General features: G+C 42.9%; 1 protein-coding gene across 1 annotated transcript in view; it reads left to right on the forward strand.

The window, feature by feature from the left end:
• Positions 1–27,756, forward strand: part of SPEF2 (sperm flagellar 2) — a gene marked incomplete at its 5' end in the record, with an annotated part of 550,273 nt that overhangs the window by 491,555 nt on the left and 30,962 nt on the right. Inside the window, 3 exons of the mRNA XM_030191922.1 lie at positions 7,473–7,655; positions 9,885–9,977; positions 21,002–21,178. Of these exons, the coding sequence (XP_030047782.1) occupies positions 7,473–7,655; positions 9,885–9,977; positions 21,002–21,178 (453 nt within the window). The remainder of the gene's footprint in view (positions 1–7,472; positions 7,656–9,884; positions 9,978–21,001; positions 21,179–27,756) is intronic.

Genomic DNA, 27,756 nt, shown 5'->3' on the forward strand with positions numbered 1-27,756 from the left:
ACAAGGTTTGGATAAGTGCATAGAGGAAAAAACCATAAAAATTATTAGCTTGGAAGCCTTGGGGAAACTATTGCTTAGCCCTGGAAAAGAATTATGAGAAATTGCTCTAATTTTTGGAATCTGCTGGGTACTTAACTATACTTCTGACAGGGACTGGCCACTGGCATAGAAAGGATGCAGGGTTCAGTAGACCTGGTTCAGATCCAGCTTGACTTTTCCTATATTCTTATGCAATCAAGACATTTTGGTTTCCTTTTCTTGATTATGTGCTTCATGTTTCACATTGGTGGCCTAATTTTATAACAGAAATCCTAAATGAGAAGTTCAAAAAGGTGTCTATCTTAAACCTATTGTAATCCTCCATTATATGGGAATTACTGAGTGGTATCAGCTTTTCCTGGAGTCACATGGGGGGAGAGCTAGGTTGTTCCTGGGTGGGAAGGAAAGCCCAGCCCAAGGGGAATGGTGTTGAAATAAACTGCAGAAAGAAAGTGTTGTGTCAGGAGTCCTTATCCCAAAAACCATATGATATAAATGTGTGAACAGAAATCCATGCCATAACCTTGCTGATCTCAGGTGGGCCACTGAAGTTGCTATAAGTCTGACACTTTCATGCTGATACAATAAACTGAGCTAAGCCATGGTTCACTTTCACATTAGTGCAGATATTTTGTGCATTATGATTACTCCCATGATTATGCCAACTGGGTAGGAAACCCATCGTTCTAAATTTTGCACAGTTATCATGGAAATGCATGTTAATGAACTACATATGGAATTACTGAGGACATAAAAGACTCCAGAGGAAATTGGAGAGTCATGGGATAGGAGGTACTGTCCTATTGTGGATTAAAAACCGGTTAAAAGATAGAAAACAGAGTAGGGTTAAATGGTCAGTATTCTCAATGGAGAAAGATAGTTAGTGGGGTTTCCCAGGGGTCTGTGCTGGGACCGCTGCTTTTTAACATATTTATAAATGACCTAGAGATGGGAGTAACTAGTGAGGTAATTAAATTTGCTGACGACACAAAGTTATTCGAAGTTGTTAAATCGCGAGAGGATTGTTAAAAATTACAAGAGGACCTTACGAGACTGGGAGGCTGGGCGTCTAAATGGCAGATGGCATTTAATGTGAGCAAGTGCAAAGTAATACATGTGGGAAAGAGGAACCTGAATTATAGCTACGTCATGCAAGGTTCCACATTATGAGTCACCGACCAAGAAAGGGATCTAGGTGTCGTCGTTTATGATACGCTGAAACCTTCTGCTCAGTGTGCTGCGGTGGCTAAGAAAGCTAATAGAATGTTAGGTATTATTAGGAAATAAATGGAAAACAAATAGGAGGATATTATAATGCCTTTGTATCGCTCCATGGTGCGACCGCACCTCGAATATTGTGTTCAAATTTGGTCACCGCATCTCAAAAAAGATATAATGGAATTAGAAAAGGTGCAGAGAAGGGCGACAAAAATAATAAAGGGGATGAGACGACTTCCCTTTGAGGAAAGGCTGAAGTGGCTAGGTCTCTTCAGCTTGGAGAAAAGACAGCTTAGGGGAGATATGACCCTGCTCTGGGACTTCTGACCCTAATATAACCTGTCTCTTGACACTTGAACAAGAATACACTAGCACCAAGGATCCCCCAACTCCTTTCATCAGCTCACTAACATTTCTCATCCACATATTCCACCAGTACTTATCCCTCCATCCTCCTACCCACTGTACTACCCCCCTCCACCCCTGATGGTCTCCCCAAATATATCTGGGGGAAGTCATTGACTTCAGCTAAACCAGTATTGTTTTAAAGATGGTGCTGGTTCAGCTAAGGTCTGTGCCTTCATCTGAACCCCTATTATTTTTAACATGAGAGCCTGCAAACACAGAAGGAGGAAGAGTAGGATGCTTTTCACAGGTAAGATAGGTATAGGGGGACTATCAAGGTGTCATATGGGACATGTTAGATGGGTGGTTTGGGTGGTAGATCAGGAAGTAAGGAATATGTGAGTACGTACGTAGGAGAGTACATAAGGGAATGAATAAGTGAATAAATGTGTTTGGGGCCTCTATGGTCCCAATACCCTCTTTCTCTGAGGACAAGCAAGATAGCAGGTCCTCATAGCATGGGTGATGTTACCAGTAGATTCTTGCACAGGAATACTGCCCAACATTCATTCCTCTCTAAGCTTTTGAGCTGGCTTACGAAGCATTCATATCACTTCTCACTTGCTGCTGTTATGCAGAACCACCTTAGTCTTCTTTCCATGGAGCCATTGGGATCCATGCCACTGAAGCTCCACAGCAAGATTCTCTTGTTTTGATTTTTTAAAATTATTTTTCACTTATTTTTCTAAGTCAGGGTCCTGAGATGCAATGAAAATGAATTTTTTATGCCAATAAATCTGGGACATCAGCATCAGAAGAATCAATCTATGTGGGTCAAGAGCTGCATTGGATACTGGGAGTGAATCATCATCAAGATAGCATCAATCACCCTCGATATCAAGCACCTATAGAGGCCATTGGGATCATTCATCCTCCGCATCCCACCCGAAGAAGAGGAAGGATTTGTCCATGTCTTCATCGACATATTAAGGGTGTCTCTCTCTCAACTAAGGTTCAATACCAGCATCAGGAGATCGAGACAGGCAGAGACCAAGATTTCTCAACTGGTGTACACTGAGCACACTTGGATTCTAATTATGAGCCTCTAAAGAGAAGGGTTCCACTGACTTGTCATCTGGTCCATCTCCACAGCATGAAAGGAGGAAATGTCCTCCTGGAGAATTCTCCTTCATTGAATGACTATCAGGGAAATGGGGGAAGCCATTTCATTTACATTAGAGATGAAGGAGAAGCCCTGGGCAGAAACACTGGTTATCCTATTCCTTGATCCACCCAAGGAAGCTATGACAATACCCATTCTCTGCATCCTCAAAGATGTGCAAATGAGAACTCCCTCTCTGTTTCACCTACTGACAAGAAGGTTGACTCAATGTACCAAATTGAAAAGGCTTACAGATTTAAGAAGCAACAATTTTCTTACTATTCCATGCTGGTTGAATCCACTCTCAAAATAGTCAAGAGCTCTAAGTTGCATTCTTTTGTGCCCCTGGGAAGATATCCATGGACACTGAAGTCTTCACAGAAAAAGTTTTTCAGAATATTATGCTCACATCTCACATAGTTTCCTATTAGCTCCTCATGGGCATGCACTTGTGAGTCATTGTGCGCAAATGAGTTTGCAGAAACTGTTCCTCAGGAGAAGACTGAACAACTCCACACTAATAGACAAAGGGAAGGAGTACAGTAAGCACATGGTCTAATAAACTATGATATTTTTGAAAAAGCACTGAAATCTTCGCTATGGGCATTGGTTATGGTCTTCAGACCTAAGCTACAATGTGCAGGAAAAGCTTGATGAAATGCCATGCCATGGAGAGAATCTTTTGAAAGATGAGATCCAGGAGGCAGTTTTCTCATTAAGCAGTACCACCTAAATCAATCTCCAGGCCCACTTCTGATGCAGCCTCATCATCATTTAGGAAGTTTCAGAGTGGAGGGCAAACGAAATCCTGTACATGTTTGATCATTTTTCTATACCACATATCATAATATTCTGTACATATTAACTCATATATAACTCAAGTCAGAACAAAATTCATAAACACAAATAAACATATGCAATTCAAGTAAAATACATCAGAATAAGCAAGACAGAATTTAAAAAAGGTTTGGATATTTCATAAAAGAAAAGTCCATAAGCCATTATTAAGATGGACTTGGGAAAATCCACTGCTTATTTCTAGTATAAGCAGCATAAAATCTGTTTTATTCTTTTGGGATCTTGCCAGGTATGTGTGAGCTGGATTGGCCACAGTTGGAAACACAATACTGAGTTTGAGTGTCCAGGTATGGCAATGCTTATGTTCTTATGTATATGAACATATACCTTTCATAATATCCGTTTAGAATATTAATGGGACTGCTTGGTGAAATTCTCAGGTCTTATGGTGCTACAGTCACGCATAGGAAATAATCAAATTTTAGAAAAATTTGGTACCTTAGTATAACAAATATCTCAATGAGATTCACATATGCCTCCACGTGAGAGAGATGGTCACATAGAAATTCTCAAAATGGGTTAGTCAAGTCAATTCACAGGTCCATAGTATCAGCGAGGGCCTAACCACTGGCAGTGGTGTGGCCATCATCAAAGGCTGATCAAAAATACAAAAAGGATGTGTAAAATATCATGATCATAAATTATCTAGAGATGGGAGTAACTAGTGAGGAAATCAAATTTGCTGACAACACAGAGTTATTCCAAGTTATTAAATCGCAAGAGGATTGTGACAAATTACAAGAGGACTTTACAAGACTGGGCGTCTAAATGGCAGATGACGTTTAATGTGAGCAAGTGCAAAGTGATGCATGTGGGAAAGAGGAATCCAAATTATAGCTACGTAATGCAAGGCTCCACATTAGGAGTCACCGACCAAGAAAGGGATCTAGGCGTTGTCGTTGATGATATGTTGAAACCCTCTGCTCAGTGTGCTGCTGCGGCTAAGAAAGCAAATAGAATGTTAGGTATTAATAGGAAAGGAATGGAAAACAAAAATGAAGACATTATAATGCCTTTGTATCGCTCCATGGTTGGTGCGACTGCACCTTGAATATTGTGTTCAATTCTGGTCGCTGCATCTCAAAAAAGATATAGTGGAATTAGAAAAGGTACAGAGAAGGGCGACAAAAATGATAAAGGGGATGGGACAACTTTCCTATGAGGAAAGGCTGAAGTGGCTAGGGCTCTTCAGCTTGGAGAAAAGGCGGCTTAGGGGAGATATGATAGAGGTCTATAAAATAATGAGTGGAGTAGAATGGGTAGACGTGAATCGTTTGTTTACTGTTTCAAAAAATACTAGGACTAGGGGGCATGTGATGAAGCTTCAAAGTAGTAAATTTAAAATGAATTGGAGACTATTTTTCTTCACTCAACATGTAATTAAACTCTGGAATTCTTTGCCAGAGAATGTAGTGTGGTAAAGGTGGTTAGCTTATCGGGGGTTTAAAAAGGTTTGGACGGCTTCCTAAAGGAAAAGTCCATAGACCCTTATTAAAATGGACTTGGGGAAAATCCACTGCTTATTTCTAGGATAAGAGCATAAAATGTTTTGTACTTTTTGGGGATCTTGCCAGGTATTTGTGACCTGGATTGGCCACTATTGGAAAAAGGATGCTGGGCTTGATGGACCTTTGGTCTGTCCCAGTATGGCAATACTTATGTACTTATGTCTGGTGTGAGGGCAGAGCTCTAGATCCTATTTCTTGCCCTACACAGACCCTGCTTGACTACCTTCTACACCTTTCTGAGTCAGGTCTCAAGACCAACTCTGTAAGGGTTCACCTCAGTGCAATTAGTGCTTATCATCAAAGTGTAGAGGGTAAGAACATCTCTGGACAGCCTCTAGTTGTTCACTTCATGAGAGGTTTGCTTTTTTTCAAAGCCCCTTGTCAAACCTCTGCCTGTGGCACGGGACCTTAATGTTGTCCTTATCCAGCTAGTGAAACTTCCTTTTGAACCACTGGATTCCTGTAATTTAAGTACTTCATCTAGAAGGTCTTGCTTTTGGTGGCTGTTACTTCAGCTCGCAGGGTCAGTGAGCATCAGGACCTAGTAGCGGATCCACCTTACACTAAATTTCATCATAATAGAGTAGTTCTCTACACACACCCTAAGTTTCTGCCTAGGGTTGTGTCAGAGTTCAATCTAAGACCAAGGACCCAAAAAGTGGGAATGACCAGACAATGGATCAGCAAGAGCAGATCAGATCTTTAATTGCAGACATCCACAGAACATTTACAATTGTCTTTGTTTGTCACGAAATACATTCACACATCTATATGCTTTTTCATTTGTCACTATGTTGGACTCTATTTGTAATGTCACACAATCATCCACGCATTTTTAAATTTTTAATTCTCATATTTTTATATGTTTTTCACACTTGTTAAGGACTCCTGTATGGTTGTCTAATATCCAACTTGTGTCATTGTTTTGTGGTTGCCTGTAAATAAAGATTTGAACTGCTCTTCCTAATTCATTGCATGGGCATTCCCACTTTTTGGTTGCTTGGTCTTGCAGACTTTGTGGAACTGTTTGTCTTTTGCTTTTGTTGGAGTTCCATCTAAACCAGTCAATCATTCTTCCAACATTCTTTCCCAAACCTCATGCCCCTCCTGGCGAAAGCGCACTGCACACCTTGTACTGCAAGTGAGCATTGGCCTTTTACTTGTAGCCGACTAGGCCCTACAGACAGTCCACCCAGCTCTGTTTCTTTTGATCCCAACAGGATAGGGGTTTCCAATGGGAAACACACAATTTCCAATAGGCTGGCAGATTGCATTTCTTTCAGTTACGCCCAAGCTAGGCTGACTCTTGAGGGTCATGTCAAGGCTTATAATGTCAGAGCCATGGCTGTGTTGGTAGCTCACTTGAAATCAGTCTCTATAGAAGAAATTTGCAAAGCTGCAATGTGGTCTTCAGTCTACACATTCACTTCCAACTATTGCCTGGAGCAAGATACCCAATGCAATAGTCAGTTTGGACAGTTCTGCTGAATTTGTTTGGGGTTTAGAATCCAATTCCACCCCCCCTAGACCCATTTTGTTCTGTTCCAGGCGGCACTCTAACTCAGTATGTATATAGCTTCAGGTTTAATGGCAAGGTCCTATTGTCCTACTGTTGTTGTTTTTGGTGACCGCACAAAACAACAAAACAAGCGGAAGAAATAAAAAATGACCAGACTGAAAACACAGATGGTAAGAGCACCAAAAAACTTTGTGGGTGCTCTTACCATCTGTGTTTTCAGTCTGGTCTTTTTGGATTTCTTCCGCTTGTTTTGTTGTTTTGTGTGTTTGGCATTTTTTTTGCAGGAGATTTGGACTCTTTTTTTGTTGTTTTTGGTGAGCCTGGTAGCTAGGGATTTCCACATGTGAGAATATGACCTGCTTGTCTTCGGAGAAAGCAGGGATACTTAACTCTAGCAAGTATTCTCCGAGGACAGCAAGCCATTCATTCTCACATACCCTCCCACCTCCCCTTGGAGTTGTCTCCTGTCTTGAGAGCTATGCTATTCTACTGATGATCTCGTTCTCTTGTGGTGGGTGGGAAGGCACGCATGTGCACTGGGGATGCTATTGCCTGTGCTTAAAGCTGTATTATGCTTTTTAAGTGTTCCATGCCAGGCGATGTGGATGATATCACCCACATGTGAGAATGAATATCCTACTGTCCTCAGAGAATATCTGCTACAGGTAAATATCCCTACTTTATACCCATTTAAATCCCTTTGGAAATTACTTTCTAAATTTTAATGATACAACCCTGGCAATGTAAAGTTTAGTACCTAGGCCCCTTAAATATGTTTATGCTTTCCATGTCTTTTTATTGCTATCTATTTTTCTTTCTGTAGTTACAAGAGCTGGCATCCACACTGACCATGGCTTTGGATGTTATCGACTGGCGGAAGTTCTTATTAGCAGCGGCACAGCCTTGGCCATATCCTTCTTTGAATGACCTTCTTAAATTACTGCACAGATTTAAGGCAATTGATAAGGCTGGGCGAGGTACTGTCACAGAAGAAGAATTTAACCAGGTTTGTATTTTTGGAGTGTAGGGTTTGTTTTCTTTATCTTCATTTTAGTAATCTTATGTTTTAAAGCACAACTGATCTTCCCTAAAGAGTTTTCCTTATTTTGATGGCAAGTTATCTGCAACTGAGGCTGTCCCAGGTGAGTTACCCTGTTTTGTATATGGCAAAATTGTATGAATATATTTAAAATAAGTATGACCTCCAGAGTAATTCACATCCAACCACTGTAACTCCCACAGATATCAACATAGAATATGTGAAAATGCTTATCAAACAAGCTGTTCCATACCAAAATGTCTCAGTAATATTTCATTAAAAAGTATGGTAAATAGGTCTCTAACACTATTCAAAGCAAATCTCTACTTTTCCAGTGAACATTACATTCTCCAAGGACAAGCACAACATTGTTTCTCACATATTATGATATTATTGTGAATGTTATTTTGTGAACTGCCCAGAATTGTAGAAAGTGCAGGCTATACATTTTTTAAATAAATATGGGTGATGTCATCCAACGGAGCCCAGTGCATTTGCTAGCCAGCATAACATGTCTTTAAGAGGCCTTTGGCAATATCCCACTGTACATGTGCAGCTGCCTTCCCCCCAACGCACGAGCACAGGACCAGAAGTCATTCGTTTTCCGCAGAACAGAGAGGTTGCATCTGTGATCTCTCCTCAATGTGTCAAACGTTTCTTTTAGTGGTGCGTTCTCTTGTGGGTTTTTGCACTTCTTCACATCTTTTTTATTTTCTCTTTTCCAGTGTGTGCCCTAGTGAATTTTGTGTGTTTCTCACATTTTAAAGATTTTTTTGGCCTTAAGGCCTTCTTGCACCCAGCTTTCCATATAAGGGTAAAGGAAGCTCTTGTATGGAAGACTGACCTCTAGTGATAGTACTGCAAGATTTCAGCTATAACTCTTGGCAGCCATTTTCTACTAGGAGCCACTAGATAGAAGTGAGTGGGGTGAAAGAATGAACATTGTTGGGCTCAGACAGGACTGTTCCCTGAGGCAGCAATCAGCGAAACATGGCGCATGTTGGTGTCCAGTCCTTCACATTCAGATAAGTGTGTTGTTGGAGTTACAAATACTATATTTAAAGAAGTATCTAAGATATGAGATTCCAAATTTAAAATATTTTCACAAATTTTATATAAAACTTGCAAAAAAAGCAAAAAGAGTTTGTATGAATAAAGGGGTTACATGGCCGGTGAAGAAGCAAGCAAGTCATGACCTGAGCTGGTAATGTGAAATGATTCGCCACCGAGGCCATTTCCCTAATTTAAGGGTCGTGCATCTTTTAATATCTATATCAAGCATTGGGTTCATTTGTTGCTGTGGCTGATATTCAGTGCCAGCACCCGCATATCTAAGTGACCAAAGTTAGGAGTGCTATTTATGCAGTCGTAAATGGTGCTCAGCTATGTTATGCTGAAGATTGCCAGCACTTGTATAGCTCCCAGCTTCTCCCCAATTCCACCTCCAGAATACCCCTTTCCTGCCCACTGTTGAAATGGTAGAGCAGAGCCAATATTCAGTAGCACTGCTCAGTTGAATGCCGCTGAATAATGGTGGCCAGCCCACTGAGAATAATTAAAGTGGGCAGGAGCCTCTCCTGCTTACTTAAATCACTTTGAATATCGAGCATAAATCTGTTTTATTTTGGGGGGGAATTTGCCAGGTACTTGTGGCATGGATTGGCCACTGTTGGAAACAGGATTCTAGGCTTGCTGGACCTTTGGTCTGTTCCAATGTGATGATGCTTATGTACTTATAAAATAGGTGCTAACATATACACATGTGTAGAATACAAGCGCATATGTGTGTCTATGCCAACATGCTGCCTAAGTGCTGTTCTGCAATTAGTTGCAAAGGGGGCTTACACAGGGGCAGAGCATGGGCAGGACCCAAACTTATATATGTAACTTATAGAATAATGTAATTTAAACACATATCTGTGGCATTTAGATGCAAACACAGCAGCTCTAGGGCTGCTGTAAGTGCTCGGTGAGCTAATACCTAGTTAGTCTAGTGTTCTATAAAGAAAGGTAGCTGCCTATATTCTTTTATAGAATAGGTTCTTACCGGGGACCCTGTTATACGATTGAACCCTAACTGTTAATAACCATTATTTTATTTAGATATTTTATGTTTTCCTTTATAATGATAAAACATAAGTAAATCATAAACTTAAATGGAAATAAAATGATTAACAGAGTTGGTTTTCTTTGTAGGTTGAACTCTGGTTTGCGCCTAACATTGAGATATGTATTCCAGAAAATCCAACAGAGCCTTTGCCTTTTAATAGAATGGAGCATCTCATAAAGGTAACTGTCACACTGTTAAAGAAAAATCCTCAAAATTTTAGATAGTTTAAGAAAAGAAATGATTTATGAAATGTTTTCTTCCATTCTATGCAGTGCTTAATCTTAACTTGTAAACAAATAAGGAAGTAGAATTGTGGTGCAGGTGGAGAAGAGGTATTTCCAGGTTGGCACACGCACATAGAAGAACATGCTGTTCTTCCTCCTTATCCTTATGGAGCACCGATGGGCAAAGTCTGACTAGGGCTGATTGTTGTAATGTGGAGAATAGAGAAAGTGAGGTTCTTTCTGTCTTAAAAAAAAATAAAAAGCAGAAAAGGGTATAAGAATTGACCAATGGTGTTCCAGGATGTCAGTTCAAAAAAAAGAGAAGTCTATAGCTTCTAAAAAAAGACTCTTTATTCTCCAAAAGTAAGCCAAATGCATGTACAGTCATGACCCTGCATGGGCTATGTTTTGACAGAAAGCCTTCCTCAGGGGTCTGTCAATAACACCAAACCATCACATTTATGAATAAAAAATAATAATAATAAACATACAAATACAATTTCAAATACAAATAAAACTGGTATGTTAAAAAGCAAGGAGTAAAATAGAAAATGGAAAAACAGAAAAAGTGACAGGTAAAAGGGAAAAATGGGAAGAGTGAATATGAAAGTAGACAATGAAACGTGAAATAGTGCAATAGTGAGGAATAAAATTAAAATGATGTTAATAAAAAATCTAAGGAAATTAGGTGGAGGAGTAGCCTAGTGGTTAGTGCAGTGGACGTTGATCCTGAGGAACTGAGTTGAATTCCCACTGCAGCTCCTTGTAACTCTGGGCAAGTCACTTAACCCTCCATTGCCCCTGGTACAAAATAAGTACCTGAATATATGTAAACCGCTTTGAATGTAGTTGCAAAAAAAAAAAAAAAAACTCAGAAAGGTGGTATATCAAGTCCCATTTCCCTTTCCCTTTATAAAATAGGCTTAAAATTGGAGACTTCTAGGTACTCAAATATAGGCATCCCTTTATAGAATTTCCCTCATAGAGTACATGCACACCTTTTCATCTTTGGAGCAGGTGTAAATTTATGCAAGAGCTTTTATGTACTACTGGGGATAGCTGTGTAAGCCTATTTTCTAAAAGAACATATTTATTTATTAGGATTTATTAGTCGCCACTATGAAGAGACTCATACAATAGGTACAGCTTGATGTAACAATAGTAAAATGACCAAAGGTAATAGGCAAATTAAATCCTAGTAATAACAATAATATGATACAGAAACATGCATATTAAAACTGCACAGTAAAACATTCATATAACAAAAATATATTAAATATTAGCAGAAATATAAATGATACACCATAAAAAGCAGCATGGTAGAACATTCATATAACATAGAAATGACATTCATGAAGTCAGCATGATGCAGTGTAACATCTTAATAGGCAGACAAAATGGGTAAGACATAGGGATCAAGATAAATAAGTGGGTGATTAGATCAAAGGCAAATTATTTGTATAGTTGAATAAGGTATGTGGAACTGGTCTCAGTTACAGGGTGTGTGGCAAGCTAATCCAGTTGCAGAATGAGTGGATAATCAGTTGCCACAGCTGTTGTAGATTTTGGAGAAGAGCCAGACTTTCACATGCTTCCTAAAGTAGAGGTAGTCTTGAGTTAGTTCTAGAGTATGAGGGCTAATCCTGAGAAAGCTCACTGGTAGGTGTCACATCACCTGATTTCCTTTGATAAGGGTACATTTAAGGATGTTCTTTGAGAGGACGTTCGAGGCCCCGAACAGGGCCGTGCCAAGGGTCTCTGGTGCCCCCCTGCAGACTATCAGTTGGCGCCCCCCCCCCCCCCCACCAGTTTAGCACAAGATGCAAAGGAAATAGGAGCTGAAAGATGGAGTGCAGATCTTTTCAAGAAGGCATACCGTAATCATCCATCTTAAACACTAAATAATAACACTACACAGGATCTATCCCTCCCCATCTTCAAATCCTTGCTTAAAGCCCACCTCTTCAATGTTGCTTTCGGCACCTAACCATTGGACTAACCAGGAAACCCAGATTGCCCCAATTTGATTGACTGCATTCTTGTCCCTTAAGATTGTAAGCTCCTTTGAGCAGGGACTGTCCTTCTTTGTTAACTTGTACAGCGCTGCATAACCATAGTAGCGCTTTAGAAATGTTAAATAGTAGTATTACTATACAAAACCGAAAGCCTATCACATGATTGATTACCCTCCTTGCTACCTATATTTAAGCACTACCACTTCAAACCTCATGTCGAATAGAATCTCTCTATAGCAGATGACTACTGCTTATCATTTAAAATCCATTTTATTACTCATCAGCTTATCTTCCTTGTTCCTTTCCTCCTGCCTTGGTCTCCCCTCCTCCTCCCCCCCCCCCCCCCCCCCCACAGAAATTTCCTCCTTGTTTTTCCAATCTTTCTCTTGCCTTTCTGTTCCATCAGTTCTTATTTTCCTTTCCTGCCCTTACTCTCCCCTCCTTCATTCCTCCCTGGTTCTAGCTTGTTCTCCACCCCCCCCCCCCCCCCACAGAAATTTCCTTGCCTGCCTTGTCTTTCTTTTCTTCTTCCCCAGCTGGCCTGGTGGTTCCAGTTCCCCCACCCAACCTGCAGCCTCAAATGTACTTAAAGTAGGCCCACCTCGCCACGCCAGCCAGCAGCCATTATAATGAAAAGTACAACAACAAGGGCAGGCAAAACCTTACCAATGATGTCCAGTCCACGCCACTGCCACAGAACAGCAGCGGATCCAAGCAGCGCGGTGCCGGCTCGCCTATCCTCTCTCCTGTAGGGCAGCACTAACGTGGCGTCGGCACTCGGCTCGGCAACACCCCTCCCCCCATAGGCGGTCGGTGGCCCAACTGTTTGGGGAGGCTAAAGGGGCGGGGTTAGGGGTGGGGCTGGGGTGGAGCTTAAATCCATAATTGTCTGATCACACACAGAAAAAAATAAATAAATGTCACAATTAATACCTTTTATTAAATTTAGATATTAGTTATGTATCATATGTCAAAGAATAAAGTGGTTGCTCAAAGCATATACTAACCACAATCGCTCAACTGCAAAACACTATGCACAACTTTGTGCAAAAACACACTCTGAACCTTACTGTACCATAAATATTACACTGGGCAGAAACTAATACACCAATATACCACCCATACGGAAAATGCAGGCCGTCAACAATATTGAAACAAGGGATCATAATTTCACAATTCTCATGTAGAGCCACAAAACATCCTAATTCATGTTTAATGTGGGATAAAATGTCATAAATAAGTAAATAAACTTTTAATGTTGAACACCTAATTCTCAAAGTGGACATATTCCAAACACTATAATGAAAATAAAATGATCTTTTCTACCTTTGTTGTCTGGTGACTTTGTTTTTCTGATTGTGCTGGCCCAGTATCCGATTCTGCTGCTATCTGTCCTCTTAACTCCGTTTCCAGGGCTTCCTTATTTGTTTACTTTCCGCCTTTCTTCTTCATTTCTTGTCCTCTGCAAACTTGACTGTCCAGTGGATCCAGCTTTTGCCTATTTTCTTCATCCATGTGCAGTTTTTCTACTCTCTTCCTTTTCCATCATCTCATCTCCTTCCTCACTCCACCCTCCCCTCCATCCACCCATGTCCAGCAACTCTCTTCTCCCCTGCCCTCTCCTCTCCCCTTCATCCACCATGTGCAGCAACCCTCCTCTCCCCTCCATCCACCCATGTCCAGCAACCCTCCTCTCCCCTGCCCTCTCCTCTCCCCTTCATCCACCATGTGCAGCAACCCTCCTCTCCCCATGTCCAGCAACCCTCCTCTCCCATGTCCAGCAACCCTCCTCTCCCCTGGCCTCTCCCCTTCTTCCACCATGTGCAGCAACCCTCCTCTCCCCTTACCTCCATCTACCCATGTCCAGCAACCCTCCTCTCCCCTGCCCTCTCCTTTCCCCCTTCATCCACCATGTGCAGCAACCCTCCCTCTCCCCTTCCCTCCATCCACCCATGTCCAGCAACCCTCCTCTCCCCTGCCCTCTCCTTTCCCCTTCATCCACCATGTGCAGCAACCCTCCTCTCCCCTTCCCTCCATCTACCCATGTCTAGCAACCCTCCTTTCCCCTGCCCTCTCCTCTTCTTCCACCATGTGCAGCAACCCTCCTCTCCCCTTCCCTCCACTACCCATGTCCAGCAACCCTCCTCTCCCCTGCCCTCCTCCTTTCCCCTTCATCCACCATGTGCAGCAACCCTCCTCTCCCCTTCCCTCCATCTACCCATGTCCAGCAACCCTCCTCTCCCCTTCATCCACCATGTGCAGCAACCCTCCTCTCCCCATGTCCAGCCACCCTCCTCTCCCATGTCCAGCAACCCTCCTCTCCCCTGCCCTCTCCTTTCCCCTTCATCCACCATGTGCAGCAACCCTCCTCTCCCCATGTCCAGCAACCCTCCTCTCCCATGCCCAGCAACCCTCCTTTCCCCTGCCCTCTCCTTTCCCCTTCATCCACCATGTGCAGCAACCCTCCTCTCCCCTTCCCTCCATCTACCCATGTCCAGCAACCCTCCTTTCCCCTGCCCTCTCCTCTCCCCTTCTTCCACCATGTGCAGCAACCCTCCTCTCCTCTCCCGTCTGCCCTTGTTTCCTTCCTGCACCCCCCCCACGCCGCCGTACCTTTAAATATTATATTTTTGCTGAAGTCGCGGGCAGAATCGGCATTGAAGGCATCAGCAGGCTCATCGCGCTTCCAGCAGCCTTCCCTCGCAAGTCGGATGATGGCTCCGCCCTCATAGAAACAGGAAATACGTCAGAAGGGGGCGGAGCCATCATCCGACTTGCGAGGGAAGGCTGCTGGAAGCGCGATGAGCCTGCTGATGCCTTCAATGCCGGTGCTGCCCGCGACTTCAGCAAAAATATAATATTTAAAGGTACGGAAGGCGGCGGGGGGGGGGCGGGGCAGTGGCGGGCTAGCCTCCCCAAGCCTCTTATACGGGGCGCCTATGCCCCCCCCCAAAGTCCTCCAGAGTTGGACTGCCTGCGAGGCTCCAAGCGCAAGCGTTGAAGAGCTGGGGGGCGGTGCTAACAGTCACCAATGGAACGAGGCAGCGCTGCGCACGGGAAGGCATCAACCAGAGCCAGCAGCGGCGCATGCGCATATAGGCGCCAACGCGACTACGCGAGAGAGGTGAGGTTTACATTTATATTTTTTAATTGACTCGGCCGGCGGCGGCGCCCCTGAAAGGCAGGCGCCCCCCTGCCATGCTTACCCTGCTGAGTGGGTTAGCACGGCCCTGGCCCCGAAGTTGTGTAGAGACCTAACTTATTCTTTGGTACTTTGTCCCATTTAAATTGGACATAGAGGCCCTTTTTCTAAGCCACAATAGAATATGGTTTTAGCACATTTTAATGTGGGACTGTCCTGCATGCTAAGCCCATTTCTAACGTGGCATTATTGTAGGTATGTTTCAATAATTTTTTTCTCAGGTCGTACGCTAATGTTCACATTAGTGCACATTACCTGGAAAAAGTTAACACGGGAGCACTTGCCATCTCCTGTTTAGGAGGCACTAAGCGCTCCTGCATTAACTCTGCATTAACTAGTTAGCCCATGCTAATATGAACACATTACCTGGTTAACTCGTCCATGCCCATGACATGCCCCCAGCAAAAATATTTTTTTTAAATATCTAACGTACAAGTTAGTGCATGCCAACAGGCAAACTACCATAAAATGCTTTAACACATTTTGCAGTAAGCCTTTTTTCTTCCATTAAGTGTATGTTAGCACTTAATGTGGTTTAGTAAGGGGGCCTCATAGTTTTACTTTGGCACTGTAGGATACTGGTAGCCAGTGCAGCTTTGGCAGGAAGGGTGTGATGTGGTCACTCTGCCTGCAATCCTCTATCAGTTGTGCGAATTAGTTGGAGCTGGTGCAAACTCATTGTAATCTGACTAGTATACAGGGCTATACTGTAGTCTAGTCGTGACGTGGATTCTTCTTCCCCATATAAGGAGAGTGATTTCTTAGTTGCCACAAGTAATAGAAGCAGTTTTTAAAAGCTGCCTGAATTTTGCAGGATCAAAGTAAGAGATGAATCTATTCCAAGATTCCTGAACTATGATTTTAGGGATAATTCATAATTGAAGAGCACTTTCCCAAAACTTAGTCCAATTTTTGTCAGTTTTGAGCTATGCAATTAATTTCATTCATCAAGGCAAGATTCATTTACTGTAGTTTATTCCTGTGCCAGATGAATGAAATTAATCACATAGCTCAAAACTGACCAAAAAAATAGACTGAGAGAATTTTGGAAAAGTGCTCTTCAATTGTCAAGTAGGATTTTGAAGTCCAGTCTCTGAATGTTTTAGGAACCCACAGAATCTCGGCATAGTTTAGTATTCACTGTTTTTTTGGGGGGTTTTTCACATTCCTGAGTTACTGTTAGACAGGAAGTCAATTTACTCAAAGCTATGAGTAACTCTGGTTCAACGAGTATGAAGTACATCATCAACGAAGATATGTAATTTTGTGTCCATCACTCAAAGCATTTCAGCTAGAGGTTTGAGGTAGATATTAAATAAAATAAGTGACAGTATGGATCCTTGTGGCACCTCATAGTCCAGTACCCAAGGTTATGATGTACTGTTACTCAACAGAACTGATTGTTGTGTGTCTGACAGAAAGGATATGAACCGTGCAAATACTCCACCTGTTTCTTCCAGCCATGCAAGCATGATATTGTGATTCGTAGTGTCGAAGGCTGTTGAGAAATTCAGCAGCACTGTTATTGAAGAAGAACCTTCCATGCTTAATGTGGAGATCGTCTGGCATGTGAAGTCAGTCTTTGAGTTTGATGCAGACTGTCTGTCCTATAAGTTTTATCAACAAATGGATGTTAAATATTGACTGGTAGTTTTCCATCTGATCCTGGTCAAGGGAGCTCATTTTCAGTAGGGGGGGCGCACCACAGTTCTTGTAAGTACTTTTGGCAGCTACCCTTCCACAAGAAAAGAGCTGACCATTTTAGCCCCTTCAGTGAGACCTTTCCTTGACAGTTTTACCATCTTTGCTGGGCAAGAGTTGGAGCAGGATGTCAACTGTGGGACATTCAAAAAAGTTTTCAATAGCCTCCTTCTTTACCTGAATGAGTCTCAGATGGCTGTGCATGGAGAGATAAGGAAGTGTCCTTCTCATTAGCTGGTGAGATCAGTGGAACTGCTTCTAGGTCCTAATCGAGACCTTTAATTTGGCAGACAAAGTATGTGGCAAAATAATTGCTGCTCAGTTGTGAGTGGGAAGGCTGATTCTGTTTTGCTGACTGCTGTAGATAGTTTGCTATTGTGAATAGCTGCTTGGTTAAATCTGCAGCCTGTTCAATGCATTAAGAGAAATATTTGGGTAGATATTCAAATCGATTTAACTGTATTGTAAAGGCCTCTGCCTGGTTAAATTGCTTTGGTCAGCTCTGCTGCTGATATTCAGTGGCATTTAATGGGAATGCCACAGCACTATTTAGTTAACCAGGATAGGTGGGCAGAGTCAGGGCAATGCAAGAACTTACCCAGTTAATGGCAAGTTTCAGTCCATTAACCAGGTTAGGACAGCAAAACATGCTGTCCTAACTTTATCAGTTAAATTACATAAGTACATAAGTACATAAGTAGTGCCATACTGGGAAAGACCAAAGGTCCATCTAGCCCAGCATCCTGTCACCGACAGTGGCCAATCCAGGTCAAGGGCACCTGGCACGCTCCCCAAACGTAAAAACATTCCAGACAAGTTATACCTAAAAATGAGGAATTTTTCCAGTCCATTTAATAGCGGTCTATGGACTTGTCCTTTAGGAATCTATCTAACCCCTTTTTAAACTCCGTCAAGCTAACCGCCCGTACCACGTTCTCCGGCAATGAATTCCAGAGTCTAATTACACGTTGGGTGAAGAAAAATTTTCTCCGATTCGTTTTAAATTTACCACACTGTAGCTTCAACTCATGCCCTCTAGTCCTAGTATTTTTGGATAGCGTGAACAGTCGCTTCACATCCACCCAATCCATTCCACTCATTATTTTATACACTTCTATCATATCTCCCCTCAGCCGTCTCTTCTCCAAGCTGAAAAGCCCTAGCCTTCTCAGCCTCTCTTCATAGGAAAGTCGTCCCATCCCCACTATCATTTTCGTCGCCCTTCGCTGTACCTTTTCCAATTCTACTATATCTTTTTTGAGATACGGAGACCAGTACTGAACACAATACTCCAGGTGCGGTCGCACCATGGAGCGATACAACGGCATTATAACATCCGCACACCTGGACTCCATACCCTTCTTAATAACACCCAACATTCTATTCGCTTTCCTAGCCGCAGCAGCACACTGAGCAGAAGGTTTCAGCGTATCATCGACGACGACACCCAGATCCCTTTCTTGATCCGTAACTCCTAACGCGGAACCTTGCAAGACGTAGCTATAATTCGGGTTCCTCTTACCCACATGCATCACTTTGCACTTGTCAACATTGAACTTCATCTGCCACTTGCACGCCCATTCTCCCAGTCTCGCAAGGTCCTCCTGTAATCGTTCACATTCCTCCTGCGACTTGACGACCCTGAATAATTTTGTGTCATCGGCGAATTTAATTACCTCACTAGTTATTCCCATCTCTAGGTCATTATTTGGGCACTGCTCTGAATGTCACCTGGCATCCAGGTAACTGCCAGCAGCCACGCATAACCTGGATATTCAATGCCGGTACCTGGATTAGGCCCAGTATTGAATATCCAAATCTAATTTGGCTGTAAGTGGTTTATAACCATTGACTTCTGTAGGCTGAATATTGGGGGTTTATTTTTTGGCTACTGTTAAGGCCTGGCAGTACATTTGCTATGTTTTTCCTACAGTTGTCGGTCTTTGTCTAGGCAAGATTTGTACCATTTCTCTTCCAGTTTGTCTGGCTAGAATCCAGAGGAACATTTCTGAGTACAGCATAGGACCTTCGTTGGTGGGACTGTTTTTCTAAGGCCATTGTTAAGTGTGAATTCCAGATATCAACCTGCTCTCACATGGTAGTCATTGTTTCATTGACATTGGAGTAGAGCAAGGCCTCCAGGAAAATCTCAGCAGTCAGATTTCTAATTTCTTGAATTTCCTTCCAAACTCTAGTAGGATCTTTCTGTGTTAGGTTGTCATATATGGAACATTTTATTAGAAAATGATCTGTCCATGATAGGGATGTTAACTTGAGGCTAACACCCTTGTGTTCAAAGTACTGGCCCCTTTACAGAATATAAATTCTAGAATGTGTCCCTTTTTGTGGGTTGGAGATCATCACCTTTGTGAATTCTAGTGTTACCATTATATCATGGTGCCTGCAGTTTCAATACATAGGTTAAAGTTTCCCATGATCACTAACTAAGGGAAGCTCAGAGCTACCCTTGTCACAGATTCAGGAGCTCTTACAAAGATTGACATGTTTTGAGGTTCCCAGTAGTTCACAAACAACCATTTTGATTCCTCATCTCCTAACTGAATGCTTCTTTTAAAAATATTGATTATTATTATTTTTTGTTACAAATCATGGAGGGGCATAATTGAACGGGGCGCCCAAGTTTTGCTGAGGGCGTTCTCGCAGGACGGCCCCGCGAAGGGGTGGGGAAACCCGTATTATCGAAACAAGATGGGCGTCCATCTTTCGTTTCGCTAATACGGTTGGGAACACCCAAATCTCAACATTTAGGTTGACCTTAGAGATGGTCGACCTAAATGTTAAGATGGTCGTCCCCGGTTTTCAGCCATAATGGAAACCGAGGACGCCCATCTCAAAAACGACCAAATCCAAGCCCTTTGGTTGTGGGAGGAGCCAGAATTCATGGTGCACTGGTCCCCCTGACATACCAGGACACCAACTGGGCACCCTAGGGGGCACTGCAGTGGACTTCACAAATTGCTCCCAGGTGCATAGCTCCCTTACCTTGGGTGCTGAGCCCCCCAAAACCCACTACCCACAACTGTACACCACTACCATAGCCCTAAGGGGTGAAGGGGGCACCTACATGTGGGTACAATGGGTTTCGGGTGGGTTTTAGAGGGCTCACATTTACCACCACAAGTGTAATGGGTAGGGGGGAGATGTGCCTGGGTCCGCCTGCCTGAAGTGCACTGCACCCACTAAAACTGCTCCAGGGATCTTCATACTGCTGTCATGGAGCTGGGTATGACATTTGAGGCTGGTATAGAGGCTGGCAAAAACATTTTTTTAAATTTTTTTTAGGGTGGGAGGGTGTTGGTGACCACTGGAGGAGTAAGGGGAGGTCATCCCCGATACCCTCCGGTGGTCATCTGGTCAGTTCGGGCACCTTTTCATGGCTTGGTCGCAAGAAAAAATGGACCAAGTAAAGTTGGCCAAGTGCTCGTCAGGGACGCCTTTCTTTTTTCCATTATCGGCCGAGGATGCCCATCTCTTAATCACACCCCAGTCCCACCTTTGCTACGGTGCCGACATGCCCCCGTGAACTTTGCTTGTCCCCGCAACTGGAAGCATTTGAGGACACCCAAAATTGGCTTTCGATTATGCCAATTTGGGCAACCCAGAGAAAAGGACGCCCATCTCCCTGGTCACCCATCTCCCAATTTGTGTCAGAAGATGGGCGCCCTTTTCAAAAACAAGCCTGATAGTGTTCTGGTATATATTGGTTGTATTTTGTTATAATTAGATTGTAAGCTCTGTCGAGCAGGGACTATCTCTTCATGTTCAAGTGTACAGCGCTGCATACATCTAGTAGCATTATAGAAATGATAAGTAGTAGTAGTTATAGGGAAAGTGGATGGGATTTCATATACCACCTTTCTGAGGTTACAATCAAAGTGGTTTATATATTATATACAGGCACTTGGGTAGTGTTTGAACACTGTCTCCTGGGTTTGTTTAGTTTTTATAAAATATACATCTTTTGAATTTTTCACATATTCATCCTGTTTTAAAATTAGCCACCACATAGGGATTAACAGAAGTTTTTTTTTCATTCACAGTTTTTCTTCACTTTGTTTGCTGATCACAGTAATGAACCACCTCGACTCAACTACACTGAAATGCTTCTTTACTTTGCATCTCACCCTGACCATAAGAGGGGATTTTACAGAGCACTTGGTATTCTAGCTGATCTAAAAATCCAAGGAAAGGAAGTTGATTCTTCTTCTGTACTTAAGGTATATGGGGGATGCAGTAAAGTACATATAGAAAGTACATATTTTTTTGCCCAATATATAAATGATTTATTTTCACTGGTCACAGATATGCAAAGGTATTTCTGTAAATTATGGTCCTCATTTTACAAGACCTAGTTGGGTTTAATACATGCCTAAAATGGCACAAAAACATCCATGTCCCCATTTTACAAAGCCTGGGATATGCACATATTAGACCAAATTGCTGGCAAATAGCAAGGGGGAGTGGCCTGTGCATGTTTTGGGCTGAGCCAATAGCATGGTAAATTCATAGACATTAAGCCCCCATTTCAAAAGGGGTCTAAAAGCTGAATTCAGTAAATGGTGATCAAAGTTCAGCACCAAAAAACCCCCCCAAAAATCGGCACTGAACGATATTCTTTAAGGGCATCTCAGGATCAGCACTCTTTATAGAATAACACATAGTGCCAGGATCTGTGCTCAACGTTTGGTGTGAGGTGTTACACCAACTAAAACCAGGAGTAAATCCCAGTACGCAAGTTGGGCGTGGATCTGAACTATTTTATAACACTACATGCATTTTACGGGAACGCCCCTGACCAATCCCATGCCACTTTGCAGATCCACACTGAAACATGTAGGTGCTATTCTCTAAATGGGTGCGTGTGTTTTCGCATGATTCTACCATTTCTGCCCCACTTTGGTAATTGAATCTGTTAGAACGCTTTTCTGCTCTGTAGCACCTAACATTCTGCACCATCATGTATAGAATTCTCTCGTAAATGTCTATGTCCTAAAAGATCCATGTCAGGAGTTAAGCCTGTTCCCAAGCACGTTTAGGATTTAGTGCATAGCTTCTACTGAGCTTCATTCCACTGGAGGGATCAGGGAGGGGGGTTGCCCCCTTATTCTCTCAGTGGTTTTTCACCTCCCAAATGCTAAAATGCGAAGGATAACAGGTCATTATGGTAGCGTCAGGAACATAATCAACTGTGATTATCCCATGTTATGTTGGTTGTGCTTTCAAAAATTTAATAAAGAGATTTAAACACAAAACTGGAGCTGGGGTGATTTGGCCCACAAGCACATGGCTGCCTTGCTCGTTGACAGGAGGTTCCTTCTACTTTTACTGCTGCAAACAAGGCCTGTATGATAGCACTATATAGATAGCACTACTTGTTCAGTGCATTGCTAAACATTTAGCACTATTTGTATAGCACTGTCTGTTTAGTGTGCTGCTCAACCTATACAGATAGCACTGCTTGCTTGGTGCTGCTGTATGTTGTAAGGTCTCCTGCACCGGGAGACTCTTGGAAGACTCTTGAGTCCCTCGGCCCTTTAGCTGAGCTGTGTGCTCTAATCCACAAGGTCAGATCATTATACTTTATTGTAATCCCTTTGTGTCAACTGCTCCTCCAAAGGTAGTTCCCACCACAGCATTTCTCAAGAAGCATAGCAGTTCAACAGCACAGTATTCAAAACAAACAAAAAAAAAACAAGAGGTTTCAAAATCTCAGCAGTTCATATAAAGCAGTTATGCAAAGCAATTCTTCAAACAAAGTAGCTCAAAAAGGGCTCATACTCCCAGCAGGTATGCCAAGTAATTCTTCAAACACGGTAGCTCCAGAAAGGGTTCAAACCCTCCCCAGCAGTTTATGTCAGCAGTTATGCAAAACAATTCCTCAAACACAGCAGTTCAGAAAGGGTTCCAACTCCCAGCAGTTCATGTATAGCAGTTATGCCCAAAACCGCCACTCCTCCTCTCTCCCTTTCAAAAGAAATCAACCTAGGGAGAGTGGCAAGGGTCCCTCCCCAACCAGGCCAGCATTATACCCTGACCACCACCCGCATGACCCTTACGTGGTAAACCTGTTCTCTCAGCTCCCCTCGTGGGATAGCTACCGTTTCCCTTCTTCTACCAGGCTCTCCTCCCGAGCAGCCCTCTCCTGTTTCACCTCCTTTCCTTCCAGTTTAGTCAGAGCAGCAATCTCCATCGGCTCCTCATTTTCTTCCCCTTGCAAGTCCATAGGTTCCTCCCCACACCCATTGCTCAGCTGCTCTCCATTCGCTTGATTGGGCAGGTTCAGAACTCTTTCCCTCATCCTGGCTCTCTGGGACAGGTTTTTCCAACTCCTTTCTCTTCCCTTCTCCTGACCTCCTCTGGGGGCGGTTGGGGATTGAAGTCCCTGTTTCTACCATGGGACCTACTCAGGGGCTGCTGGGAATTGTAGTCTTTTTCTTTTCTCCAGTCCCCCAGGGGGAAAGACTCCTTCCTTTCTCTACCCAGTCTCCCTCCCTCTCGAGCCTCCTCGTTCCTCCATGTGCCTTCATTCTCCCTCTCACCCTCATATTCCTCACAATGTATAGTGCTGCAGATTTCATGCTGCTGCCGGAACCCTGCTAGACGTATTTCCATGCAGGTGCTAAAAGTCAGCTTCTATGATGAGGAGACTTCACGGATGCTGATTACAACATGTGTAGGGATAGGGCATACACGTGTTTGAATAGATTGTAAGCTCTGTTGAGCAGAGACTGTCTCATATGTTTTTCATATGCAGCGCTGCTTACATCTAGTAGCACTAACTAGAAGTAGTAGTAGTAGTACTAGTTTGGCCATGTAGTGCATTTTGTGCATCATAGGCACCCTTTCATAATGTTATGGATTTCAGTGTTTACCATGGCATCATTTATGAGATCCACGTTTGTGTCCTATATGTTTTTGATGCTTTTTAGACATTTGGGGGGGGGGGGGGGAGGCAGGGCTAGTGCTGGGCAGACTTCTACGGTCTGTGCCCTGAAAATGGCAGATACAAATCAAGGTCAGGTATACACATAAAGTAGCACATGTGAGTTTATCTTGTTGGGCAGACTGGATGGACTATACAGGTCTTTTCTCTGCCGTCATCTACTATGTTACTAAAACTGCATTTGGGGTCTTGACCTAAGCAGGCATGTCATAAATACATAAGCACTGCCACGCTGGGAAAAGACCAAAGGTCCATCAAGCCCAGCACTCTGTCTCCGACAGCAGCCAATCCAGGCCCCAAGAACCTTGCAAAACCCCAAAATTTAATAACGATCAATGGACATTTCCTTCAGGAATCTGTCCAGACCCCCTTTAAACTCAGCAAGGCCAGCTGCCGTCACTACCTTCTCTGGCAATGAGTTCCAGAGTCTAACCATGCGCTGAGTAAAGAAAAACTTTCTCCAATTTGCAGTGGCGTAGGAAGGGGGGGGGGCGGTGGGGCAGTCCGCCCCGGGTGCACGCCGCTGGGGGGGTGTCGGCTCCGCTGGTTCCTTGCTCCCTCTGCCCCGGAACAGGTTACTTCCTGTTCTGGGGCAGAGAGAGCAGGGAACCAGCGGAGCCGACGCAGCTCCCAGCAACGTGCAGTCGGGGCAGATCGGCCCTCCCACTCGTCACTCACCACTTTCCAATGTAAGTACGCGCTCCAGAGGGGGGAGGGTGTGCTGTGCTGCACCCGGGGGGGGGGGGGGGGTACAGCGGTGACCCGCCCCAGGTGTCAGCTGACCTCGCTACGGCACTGCCAATTTGTTTTAAACCTACCACATTCTAATTTCATCTTGTGTCCCCTGGTTCTATTATTGTTAGAAAGCGTAAACAAACACTTCACATCTGTCCGCTCTACCCCACTCAAAATTTTGTAGACCTCTATCATATCACCCCTCAGCCGCCTTTTCTCCAGGCTAAAGAGTCCTAGCCTTCTTAACCTCTCCTCATAAGGTTGTCGTCCCATCCCTTTTATCATTTTCGTCGCCCTTCTCTGCACCTTCTCCAATTCCTTTATATCTTTTTTGAGATGAGGCGACCAGAATTGAACACAATACTCCAGGTGCGGTCGCACCATGGAGCGATATAACGGCATTATAACATCCTCATGCTTGTTTTCCATCCCTTTTCTAATAATACTCAACATTCTGTTCAGCTTCTTAGCCGCCGCAGCACATTGAGCAGAAGATTTCAACGTCCTATCCACGATGACTCCCAGATCCCTTTCTTGGTCCGTAACTCCTAAAGCGGAACCTTGCATGACATAGCCGTAATTCGGGTTCCTCCTTCCCACGTGCATCACTTTGCACTTGTCAACACTGAACTTCATCTGCCATTTGGACACCCAATCCCCCAGTCTCACGAGGTCCTCTTGTAATCTTTCACACTCCTACCACGACGAGACGACCCTGGATAACTTTGTGTCATCTGCGAATTTAATTACCTCACTAGTTACTCCCATCTCAAGGTCATTTATAAATACGTTAAAAAGCAGTGGTCCCAGCACAGACCCCTGAGGGACCCCACTAAGGAAAATTATGCACTCCACTCCTTTCTATTGCTCATTTTGTCTCTCTGTCTTTCACTGTGAGTATTTGTGAGAAAAACTGATGTAGATTGTTTGTGTGTAATTTATGCTTTGTGTATTTAACTAACACCTTGCTTCACCTAACTCTTACCACGTGGTAGCTTTGACTGATTGAAAAGGATTACTTAAACTCTATGTGAAGGTCAATCAAGTAGCTACACTTTTTAATGTTTTTTCTTCCATTTCTCTTTTTTGAGGAACCTTGTTCTTGCATTACCATCTGAATATGCCTTGTTGCAATTCAGATGTATCATATTTTGTTTTATTATTATTTGTTTTTAAGCCTATTTTTATCTTACACCCTTCAGGGTGCTTTTTTTAAATATTTTAATTTTTTTTCAATTTACTTAATTTTTCATTCTCAATGCTTTGTTTCTTACCATCCCTCCTTCCTGGCCCCTATTTTATACCCACGATCCACCTCCTAACATTCTGACTTCTTTCAATAACTTAACCACATAAATTGCACTACTGGTCTGTTCAAGTTTTGCCTTTCCCCAGATGGATACAGGAATCCCGTTGACGTCCCTCACCGAGGAGACGACTGCTAGCAAAGAACAGCTACCCGATAATGTATCCGATCTGAAGGTTATGTTACAGCAAAGAATCGCTAAATTAAAAGACAGATGCACAAACCCCAACATTACCTGCTTTCAGAAACGAAACATTATTGAGCGTGAGTTTCAACAGATGCATCAATTGGTCCATGAACAAAAGAGACAGGCTCTCCACTTATTGAAGTTGCAAGAAAATTTGGCCTCTACCTTTCTTTTTGAATCATCTAACTTATAAGTCCTGCTGGCCTCCTACAGCTGAGGGCTCAACCCTTGGTGAATGGTAGTCATCGTAGGTGAAGATTCCATATCTATTGGCGATAAATGGCGACGCATTGCCCTCCATACATCAATAATTGAACATTTACCATCATCTCTAAATTTTAATTGTTTTTCTCTTTTGTTCCATATACTTTACCATTGTTATTTGATCATGTCTTTCTGAAAATTACCAATCTGTCTCGCACATTATGCAAGCCAGAAGTGGGGATATATTATGCAAATCCCAATTCCAAATCCCAATTCCAATTTTAATTTTAAGTTGATGGTAGAATAAAGACATGGAAAGATCCCAATTTGTACACCATAAGTACGTCTTCAAGATCTATCCAGGTCCACATGATGTTAGATCCCCCAAGGTTGTGGCAATAATCTTTACACCTTGCAAACTACTGGACCACATGTGAAAGATATACGTGTTTACTCAGCCGCAGAACCAGATGTTACCAGCCTAACCATCTCAAGACCGTCCACTTCCTTCAACAGGCCAGCCTGAAAACCCTGCCCTGTTAGATCTTCCAGATCTCCGTCCAGATTCTTCAGCGCTTCCACCGCCTCAACCATGATCGATGAAAGAACCGATACTTAATTTGAAATTTACTGTTGCTGTTTATGGACATTATAGATTCATATTTTGTTTTATTTTCAGTTTAGCAGCAATCCTGTCTAGATATTGAAAAGGTTTTATTTTATTTTCCTATTATTTCCTTTATTGTTCTAATTGTTTTTCTAAGAGTTTCCCTGTTATTTCTGTTTAGGTAATTTAAAATTAAAGTTGATCTTGCTCAGATACAAGGGTAACATCAAACCCTAGTACGGGCTAAGATATCATAATGTAGATGTAAACTCTGTTAGTATCAACCAGCTATGCAATTGTTTAACTCTGGTGTAAGCTTACTTACGTTGCATGTCTTTCTGTAGGTTTGACTAAGCTCCAAGTGGGGTAATGGATATATAAATTGCTTCCCATACTTCCAGGTCATTATGCATATGTCAAGATCCATGCATGACCTCTGGTGATATGAATTTTTCTAGGATTGACTCTTTTTGCTGTATGAGGCAACCTCTTGCTTACTATCCACTTATTAGTGCTCATGGTTGGATGCCAATGATGAGTACTAGTAAGGTCCAGGAACCTTAAACAGCCTACAATCTGAATACTAGCCATATATTTGTTGAGCCCATAACAATGCTTAATCGAAACCACTGTTCCTTCTCAAGACTACTGAGATAGATACATTAGATTATCTCCCCATGTACTAAGTCATAACAAGACCTGAAAGTATTTATTAGTATGATCCACCTGAAATTGCTATTACCCGTATACCTATACTTCATGAGATTTTGTAGATGAACTCATGGTTTTGTCCCATTCATAAAACCTCTCTCA

The sequence above is a fragment of the Microcaecilia unicolor genome, chromosome 2, assembly GCF_901765095.1.
Source record: "Microcaecilia unicolor chromosome 2, aMicUni1.1, whole genome shotgun sequence".
Classification (NCBI taxonomy): domain Eukaryota; kingdom Metazoa; phylum Chordata; class Amphibia; order Gymnophiona; family Siphonopidae; genus Microcaecilia; species Microcaecilia unicolor.